The 9959-nt window shown below is 36.5% G+C and overlaps 2 protein-coding genes across 3 annotated transcripts in view; one reads left to right on the top strand and one right to left on the bottom strand.

Annotated features, from left to right (window-relative positions):
• The window catches only part of flr (fleer), a 13994-nt gene extending 13503 nt beyond the window's left edge, over positions 1-491 (bottom strand). For both annotated transcript variants that reach the window (XM_044099948.1, XM_044099949.1), the window contains exons 1-2: positions 312-491; positions 1-10 (exon numbers count right to left, since the gene is read on the bottom strand). The exon at positions 1-10 is cut by the window's left edge and continues 56 nt beyond it. In XM_044099948.1, the coding sequence (XP_043955883.1) occupies positions 1-10; positions 312-359 (58 nt within the window). In that variant the 5' untranslated portion in view covers positions 360-491. The remainder of the gene's footprint in view (positions 11-311) is intronic.
• Positions 492-9319, top strand: si:ch211-76l23.4. Its single transcript, XM_044099951.1, has 5 exons — positions 492-545; positions 2411-2522; positions 4584-4715; positions 5535-5664; positions 7226-9319. The coding sequence occupies exons 3-5, from the start codon at positions 4595-4597 to the stop codon at positions 7506-7508; spliced, it is 534 nt and encodes a 177-aa protein (XP_043955886.1). The 5' UTR covers positions 492-545; positions 2411-2522; positions 4584-4594; the 3' UTR covers positions 7509-9319.
• Positions 9320-9959: the final 640 nt, after the last annotated feature.

Here is a 9959-nt window from a genome sequence, read left to right as displayed (position 1 = left end):
CGTCTTTAATCTAAAACAGATCAAATAAGCAGAGATGTAATGTCTATCAACACACTAACAAACTATTAAATTCATGAAAGAAAATCATCTTGCATTTGAACATACGAAGGAACATATTTATTTCAAATATGCATACCGAATTACAGAGATAATAGTTATGATTGAAAAAAGCGTAACTAAGTTGTGTTTCCCTTTACAGTTACGGACCTACACTAAATTTAGGACAAATCTAAACGGAGTTTGGCCTGGCTTTATCACTGCTATAGTAGCCGTTGACCTGAGAAACTAACTTCTAACAACGAGCTTCTCACCAGTGTGTAGATGGTCGCCGTGTACTCCCCATCTTTAATCGCTGTCATGGCTCCCAGAAAGAAGCTTTTTAGAAACACAAACTGCTCGTTTTTCTCCGTAAACTGTAGCTGTTTATCATAGCATTTATGCTAGCTCCTATAACGGAGACGAGACGGAATGCACAGGAGCTGTTACCTAGCAACGACGTACACCGGAAAGAGGAGAGTTGGCAGGCGTCTTCGGCAACTAATAAAGTAAAATGATTTGTTTGGTTTGGTTTGTAAAGGATATTAAACTGAGTATTGCTTTATTCATTCATAGTCCAGTGCTGCAGCATATTGTGAATTTATTTAATTTCTAAATTTTATTCATAAATTTGAGTAGGCGGGCCTAACACTGCTACAGAAAAAGTGATTGGTTTACAGTTAAACTGCTGTGCAGGTTAACCAATCAGATGCTACGTTCATTTTCAACGGCCACAGCCACGGTGTAAGGTTTTATTTTTAAAAGGATGAGTTGTGGCATTGTAAAGGTGAAATAATTATTTACTGAAATAATACAATTTATTTTAATACAGAATAATTAAATAATTGTTTACTAATTTTTTCACTTGTATATTTAAGAAGTTACACACAAACTCAGCTGTTAATAAGCCTGTTTTTATCCATACAATTTTCATTTCTATTAAGTGTCAGTTACATAACATGGAAAGTGAATAAGACAATTAATTTGAACACATTTATTTTGTTATTTAAGCAAATACAAACCAGAGATAATGTGAATATTAATGCAAACTAACTTGCTAATTGTTAATTATGCAAACAAGCTATTAGCAAAATATGTTTTCACATTTTATGGATTTAAAAACTAAAGGGATTTATTCAGAGTTAGAGATTATACTTGGAAGTGTGTGTGGGAAAGATTTATTCAGATACAAACTACAAAACAAGAAACTAAATAGTTTATAACAGCAATTGTCCCTGTGTTGAACGTCTAAAGACACCAAAGAGAACAGATCAATTTTTCTCTTACTAAATAATAAAATATACCATTCTATCAAAGAATAACAAAGATACAATACCTTCTTTCTTTGATATTTCTTTCTATATCCTGCTCAGTTCTCTGCCGTCATAATGTTGTTGTTGTTGTTGTTGCCAGTTTTTGTAATTTTCTGAGTTTTTCAACTTTTTAATATTAAGTAAATAATTCCTTAATATTAACAAACAAAAACCCTACTAGATCCATCGGCAGATTGTTGCACTTATAACATGGGGAAAATGTCTTGCTATAAATTAAAATATCTGCCTAAGGAACTATTACTTTTTCATCAATATAAAAAAATGATTGACTTAAAACAAGCTCCTATGTCTTGCTGAAAAGTTACTTGAAAGTTGGTTCTGTCTTACTTAAACAATACAATACTAAGATTTTTGAAATAGAAATCAGATAAAAGATACTTGGTAAGATGTTGTGTTTTGCAGTGTTGGAGGAAATGCCTGGTCCTCCAGCTTCAGCAGCAGCTCTGGTTCATGTTCAGAATGAAGCAAAATATTTTTCCTATCCCAGTTGCCTCTTGTGAGGCCTGTTATTTCCATTTCTCGCTGCTTAATAAAAGAGATTCTGCCTGTTTCAATCTTTCAACAACAGCACAAGAACAGACTGGTGAGCTTCACAAAAATGATCTCATGAGTTAATCATGTACGACTTGACTTCATCCAGAGGTTTAAAGTAAAGAACAAATACACACACACACACACACACACACACACACACACACACACACACACACACACACACACACACACACACACACACACACACACACACACACACACACACACACACACACACACACACACACACACACACACACACACACACACACACACACACACACAAATATAAAACAAACCAAGGTGCTGGAGGTTTGCCTCCGACCCAAACCACACTGCTGACCACTGGGCCTCCATAATGATGGGGGAACGGGTACATGTCGTGTGAACGTGCTTAAAAGTGAGAGTTTACATTTTTCTCTCTCTCTCTCTCTCTTTCTCTCTCTCTGTGTGTGTGTGTGTGTGTGTGTGTGTGTTGCATATGCATGCATGTCTGCAAGCTGCAGGGATGTGTGTGTTTCTTCTGCCTGTCTTTTTCCAGCTCTTTCTGCATGCTGATCACTGAGTTCAGTTAGAGCAAACGGGAAGCCTCAGTGTAGAGGAGCTGCAGAACAAAAGGTACTGATCAATAATTTTAATATTTTACAAACGTTTGACTCAGAAAAACCATTAAAGGGGAACTGATCTACCATTTTATTGCTGTATTTAGACCTTAAAGTGAACCAGGATCGTTATTCTTCATTTTATATTTAAAGTTTGTTTGGTTGAAATGGAGATTTTGCAAGAATTTAACCTCAAATAATTTGTGTAATTCTTCTTTGTTCCTTATGGTGTTTATTTGCAGATAATCTGAATATTTGGGGATTTGTTGATGAACTGAACTTGTTCTTGTTGCAACCAAAAACTTTTGATGTATTTTATTGGGATTTAAAGTGACACATGCGAAGAAAACACACAAATTTACCAATTTAGTAAATCTTAGTACATTTCAAAGACAAAAGTGACTTAACACTAGTTTCATTGGTAACATGGGGAAAATGTTCTAAGTGAAATAATGACGTATTTATAAGAAGAAGCATTGATACTGAATACTTTGGCCTGGTGGTGTTATCATAGTGAACAGGGATTTTAATAAAGTTTGCAACACAGAGGAACAAAAAACTGGATCTTTACACACAGCAGGAGGTCTGAGAATGACTGGCTGATCTGAGACACATTTACAGATTCCTGGAGGATCTGAGGGACTGGAAGAATAAGATATTAGAAATAAACTGGGAAGAAAAATTCAAACAATCGTGTTGTAAAATGTTTTGGTAAAAAACAGTAAAAGATTTAATAGAAAATAAATGAATCATAAGTTTATACAGATTCAAACTTACAGCAACCAGTTTTGTATGATTTATTGAATTGCCTTTTTAAAACTAGCAGGAACAGCTTTTATTTTGAAACAGGAAATGGAACTGTAACATGTTTAGTTCTTTTTAAATGTTCCTCTAATTTAGTTGAACTGTTAATCTTTGCCTTTACCTTTTTAAATGGTAAGAAAAATTTATTTTCGCGAGCAAATGTGTTGCTGACACTGCAAGGCAACCCGACCCACCGTGTTTGCCAAACGGAAACCGATAGATAAAATGTTTGTGAAGGAGTGGGGATGCTGCAAAGTGGGAAACACTTTCAGGCAAAAAACAAGAAATTTCCTATTAGAAGATTTTTTTCTGAGTTTTTTTTTTTTTCAAATTTCCTATAAATATCTGTTTTATATTCATTCTACTTTTAGAGATTCAAGGAAGATTTTCATGTTATTATCCTCAGAAAGAAACTTCAGTCATTTGTAGCTTTCGCTTCTCCAACATGAGCTTTATTTAGTCTGCTGCTTCTTCTGTGTATTATTGTTGGCACACGTTGAATAAATCCTGACATGAAGGTGCAGTTTTCCCCCAACATGCCTCTGCAGCTCCTTTCTGAAATTTCCAATCAGTTCAGGTTTGTGCATCAGCTCTCCGTCTCCAGAGGCTGAGAGGTTTTCAGCCCTGGGGCTTTTGCCTCTTTCTAACCTCCGAAAGCCTCTGAAGTGTATAGAACAAGGAATTAAATTTCTTTTCTTCGGATTTGTAGTCACACAGACTCTTTCAAGCAGAGAAAATCCCTGCAGACACCTGATTGAAGCAGTTCGGTACAAAATTCAGCTTTGAAAAGTTGCATAAATTCAGGAAAACAAAGCAGAAAACGGACTGATGCGTGCAGCTGGGGACTGATGATGATGATGGTGCATGTAGAAACATTGGATTTAGTCGGATTAAACTGCTGCTCTGCCTCCATTAAAATGTTTCTTCCTGGAATCAGAACAATCAGGTTCATCCAGAAGTGAAATGTGTCAAAGTCATCAATCTAAACTAGACAGGAACAAACCAAATGTCTTCTGGAGAAATGTTTTATAGTCATAGTCAACACTGCACCAATAGTCAACCATGGCAGTGACAGCATCATGCTGTGGGACAACAATCCTCCCAATCAAACTGGGTCTAGACTGGAAACTGCAGGCGAACGCTTCTGAATTAACCTTTGACCTCGGTGCTGTTTAAAAAGAGTGAACATTAAGTTTAGAGTCGCCTCAGATGAGTTTTACCAGCTGGTGTTGAATCCGTCAGAAACGGGATGAAATCTCGTCTCTCTCTCCAGGCGCCGACCTCATGATGACCTTCAAACTGAGCGCGCTGCTGCTGGTTCTGGCCGCCATGACGGTTCTGGCAGCGGCCCAAAGGCGACGCCCAACAACCAAAACCAACGATGAGTGGAACTACAGAGACGGAGGTGATTACTGTCAGATTACTGTCTGACTACCAAAACAAACACTGTAAAAACACAAAATCTTACCAAGTTGTTTTGGTCTAGTTTACTGCAAATACCTTATTACACTTGAAATAAGACAAAAACAATTTAAAAGTAACTTTTAGCAAGAAATAGGAGCTTAATAATAGTAATATTTTTTCCAATTGTTTTAAGGTATTTGCTCTAGAAACAAGAGAAAAATACTTCATAAAAAATAATTAAAAATTAAAATATAAGGTTAGGTGCAAATTCTGGTATTTTAAAGACTAAATTTGAAACAAGAATACAAATAAATTGCATAAATACAAAATCAGATATTTTAAATAGAAAAAATACCTAAAAATGAATTATTTTCAAAACAAAATTAGTTTTGTTTTGAGCTGGTAAATATGAGGCTTATATTTTATATATAATATGAAGATATAAAGTAACATTAAAAAACAAAGCTTTTGCACAAACAAGAGGTCTCACTCTCACATAAAGTGACCATGTCTGGAGTATTTTTGGTATTTGCTGAATTTACTCGCAGATATCCAGAAATTTTACTGAAGTAATGTTAGTGAGACTTTATTTAATTTTACTTATGTAAAAGTAAAACATATGGTGCAGTAAAATTAGCAGTAAATATAACTAACATTTTATAACAACATTACTTGATTGTGGTAGAAAATGTCTGTAAATGGCTGGAAAATACAAAATACATCCTGTTAAAACATGTAAACATATTTAACCAGATTAATAACCAGTTTTAAATCATTTTTCTTAGTGTAAAGTTTCAGTTTTTTGTGTTTCCTGCCTCAGCGGAGCGGGTCAGCATGCGGGGCGTGGCCAACCTGACCCAGGTTCTGGACGACTGGCGGTTCGACATCCTGACCCAGATGAAGGGCCTCCTGCAGAACGACCATCAGTCTCTGCTGCCCGACTACGGCAGGTAGGAGGCCAGCAACAGTGTTAAACCTACAACATGCAACTTTTATTATAAAAAAATAATAAATGATATCGAGGATTTATCCAGATTTCTGCTTTTAGATGCAGATTTTGAACATGCAAACTTAAACAAAACAAACAAGGATGAACAAAAAGAAAACCAGGAGATCTGAATATTTCTAACTCAGATTAGGAGTATTTATGCTTGGGAGAGAGATTACAGGAAGAAACAAAATTAAGGTTTGATGAGGAACAAATCATGACATTAATCTTTTTCCTTTCATTAATTTAGTTTAGTTTGTAATTATTGTTGTGGTTTCAAATTCTCTTTTCTTTTTTATCAGGGGACAAAAACCCAAATGTTGAGCTGAACAGAGAGGAAGTCCTTAAATTAAACACTCAGGATTAAATTAGAGAAACATATTTCAAATTTATGTGAGAAAATATTGGCCTCATGTTGAGTTTTTGTTCTTGTCTGTATTTTGAAAGAGCAGACAAACAAACCAGCGAAGTCGCTGAGAGACGCCGCAGGAATTTGGTTTCTCTTGTGGTTGAAAGTGAAGTTTCCTTTTTTTTTCTGCAGCCGATGTCGTCATGAAGAGCAACAAATCAAACTGTGACTTAAACGTCAAATCAGAAGTGAGCAGGAGTTTTCCTTTGGATGTCAGTTCGGTCCAAAAATAAAACTTTTAAACACTGGAGAACTCATTTCAACGTTATGAGACTTTCTGTCTTTTCTTCTCTGGTCAAAGCCAGACTGAGGAAATAAAACATGTACTAGTAAGAACATTTCATTTGGTGGTTTGGTTGTTGCTACAGCATATCAGAGAGACACAGGAAAACATTCACAGAGTCCATAAACATTCGCATGTAACGGCAATTTACCGTGACTAAGCAGCCTAACATGAGCGGTCCGAGACTTTAGGGAAAATAAATGATCAAACCGCACGCATCTGCAGAAAGAACCAATAATCTGTGAGCCGTCGGTTCCTAAAGCTGCACGAAACAAAACAAACATCTTCAGCAATGTGATTAAATAACAGTGAATATCCCCCAAAATACACAAATCTCCATAAAAACATCTGACAAATGGAAAAAACTGAAATAAAATTACAATAAACTACACAAACTACTTGAGCATGTTTGATTTGAATGTATAATTTTAAAGCAAGAGGTCCTTTAATACACTCAAAAACCTCCATCAAGATTTATTATGATTTTATAAACCAGGCCAACATTTTGAAGCAGGAAGAAACGTTCAAGATTACCAACAGTTTTTACTCATAAAAATCTGAAAAGTGTGGTGTACTTCTGTTTTCAGCTCCTCTGAGTCAGTGGAAACGCCACAATTAAACCATTTTGTTCATGTAAAATTACTTTTAAAAAAAACCAACGCGCCTTTTTGTGCGTCTGCTTGACGGTTTTGATTATGTCATTTGAGAAAATGTAATGTTTATTGCTAGTTTTCTGTTTTTTTCTGACATAAATCACTTTGGACTGCCTGGCTGCTGATGTGCGCTGCATAAATAAATCTGACTGGAGTGAAAATCTCTTTCCTGCCTCAGGATCAACCCGCTGTCTGAGGCCTTAGACGACCTCTACAAGGAGTTCAACGCCCTGAAGGAGCGCCTCGGCGACCTGACGGAGAAGTTCACCGCCATAGAAAGCTTCATCGACGAAGTGAAGGCCAGTCGAGCCAGTAACACCGGAGCGGGTCCAGCTCCGGCTCCGGGTCAGGGTCAGGGTCAGGGTCAGGGTCAGGGTCAGGGTCCGGGTCCAGTCCAACGGCAGGGTGGACGGAGGATGATAAGGAAGAAAACCACCACAGCAACCTCCACCTCAACTTAAACCCCTCTGGCTTCTGCTTTCTTCCAGCTTCAGTGTCTGCAGATGAACCCAGACATCCTCACTCCCAAGGCATTAAACTCTGAGCAGCTCCTGCAGAAAGACTTTGTCATTTTCTCACTTTGAAACCGGAGAAAAATCCCTCAAAATGGCCACCAGGCAGACCTGGACAGAAACCCAAAAACTGTGCTGAAGTAACAGCAGAACGACATCAACATGTTTTTACTCCAGTAAAAGTAAAAAGTACAACGTAGTAAAAGTAGATTTTTAATTTGAGTAAATGAGAATAGTTACTACCGAACTCTGCCGTCAGATTAGATTCCCGGTTTCTCCAAAGTTTCTCCAAAGTTTCTCCAAAGTGTCGACATGTCAGAACGCTGACCGTGAATTTTACACCGAGGGCGATAAAATCATCTCACTCACTTTTCACATCACATTTTCAGAGAATAAAACCTTTAATTTCTTGTTATTGTGGAGGTTTCTGGACGGTTTGACCTTCAACTGTCAAAACAGGAAGTGAAGCTTCATTTAATGGCTACGCTGCAAAAACACAAAATCATACCAAGTATTTTTGTTTAGTTTCTGGTGCAAATATCTTAGTGCACCTGAAATAAGATAAAATTAACTCATTAGTAACTTTTCAGCAAATATAGCAGCTTGTTGTGAGTCAATTATTTCTTAAAATTGAGGAAAAAAGGTTGAGTTCCACTGCTAGATTATTTTACTGATAATGTAAAATATCAGTAAATATTGGAAAATATCTTGTGTAAGTGAATTTATCTAACAATGGTACTGCCATTTTTCATCAGTATTAATGAATCATTTCATTAAAACAAGTTCCTGTATCTTCCTGAAAAGTTACTTGTAAGTTAATTTTATCTGATTTCATGTGGACTAAGATATTTGCACCAGAAACTCGACCAAAATTACTTTATAAGATTTTGAGTTTTTGCAGTGTAAAACCTTCCTGAGGATTTAAATTTAAATTTTACCTTAAAGATCTTAAAGGCATTAATTTATGTGATTTTGCTACAAAAGCTACTTAGAAAAAAGGGTAGAGTAATTTTTTTTAGCTTTTCTTTCAGATTATTAGTCAAATAAATGTATGAATCTGTTTCAGAAACTAAAGCATTTTAAGTATCTTTGCTGTTTTGTTTGTTAGCTCAGTTAGCTCAGTTAGCTAAGTTAGCTCGGTTAGCTCAGTTAGCTAACGCCTTTGTTTGGGACCTGAAAGCTGAAATGCGATGCCTTGGGAGTGATTACAAAGCACAATTTTATCTTGTTTTTCCAGAAGCCTGTTCTGTCTCATTTATTATTAACAAAAGTAGAAATTAAACCAGAAGAGCAGATGAGAAACCTAATTGGCCACGAGCTTTAAAAGCTGTCAACATGGCTTTTATTCCTGTATTCTTGCTAAAAAATATCCATGTTTTCCTTTTTACGGTTTACTAATTAATGCAGCCAGAGGACACAAAAACACAAGTACTTGTTCAAAACAACCTGAATAATAAAGAAAAAAACTTTATAAGGTGAAATTATGGGCTGGGCTGCAGTGATGAATATGAAATACGGAAAAAGAAAAAGCTTTCTCTGCTTAATATAACCTGAGACTGAATCAAAAGCAGCAAGATGAGGGAAGAATCATAAAAAGTGATGCTCTGAATAATAAACTGCACAGAGAAAGTAAGTTCATCTCTGAATCTGAGTATTTACATGAAGCTCTTTCAGATTTCCAGGCTTCTGAAATGTTCTTGCGGTCTGCGCCTCGTCTCTGTTCTTCCATTGTAACCAAATAAACTCGTTTGTTGCATTCATCCGTACGTTCAGTCGCTTCTTTGATCTGAAATGTGGAGAAATGCAGCGGTGCAAATCACGTCCGGGTGTCTGAACGTGACGCAGAGAAAAACCCAGAGCAGAAACTTTGATCCTGAGACGTCCGAGGAATCATGAACCGCTTCATGCGAGACGTTCATCTGCTGCAGGATGGACGGAGTCAGCATCGAGTTACCAGGAGAAAAACAAAACACGTTCTGCCTGGCTTCTGTTTGTAAAAACAGAACCGGGTCTCAGAGCCGCTGACCCAAATCACAAGAACAAAATGGATAATCCAGAAAACGTAACACAGAGTTTATAATCTGCTGCTGCTGCACACAGAGAGGAAGATGAGCAGCTTCATCGTTGAATATTTAATATAAAATTAGCAGCAATAATTTGGGTCATTTAGTAAAACTATTCTGAAGGAGGTTTATTTTTTCACCATGTTATCTGTTCATTTTTAAATGACGCTTCTGAATTAACCTTTGACCTCAGCGTTGTTTAAAAAGTGTGGACGCTAAGCTTAGAGTCGCTGCAGATGAGCTAATTCATTGTTAAAAATCAAAAGCAGAAGAAAAAAATAAAATAAAATAAAGAGGTGATGTGAAGCGATGGCTTTTATTTTGGTAGTCCACTTCT

Source organism: Gambusia affinis, linkage group LG19 (assembly GCF_019740435.1).
Source record: "Gambusia affinis linkage group LG19, SWU_Gaff_1.0, whole genome shotgun sequence".
NCBI lineage: Eukaryota > Metazoa > Chordata > Actinopteri > Cyprinodontiformes > Poeciliidae > Gambusia > Gambusia affinis.
This window is presented reverse-complemented; position numbering and strand designations above follow the sequence as displayed.

Coding starts and splice junctions, on each gene's coding strand:
- si:ch211-76l23.4 (XM_044099951.1), top strand. CDS start 4,595: ATGATGACCTTCAAACTGAGCGCGCTGCTGCTGGTTCTGGCCGCCATG. Junction 4,716..5,534: donor GTGGAACTACAGAGACGGAG/GTGATTACTGTC, acceptor TTCCTGCCTCAG/CGGAGCGGGTCAGCATGCGG. Junction 5,665..7,225: donor CTGCTGCCCGACTACGGCAG/GTAGGAGGCCAG, acceptor TTCCTGCCTCAG/GATCAACCCGCTGTCTGAGG.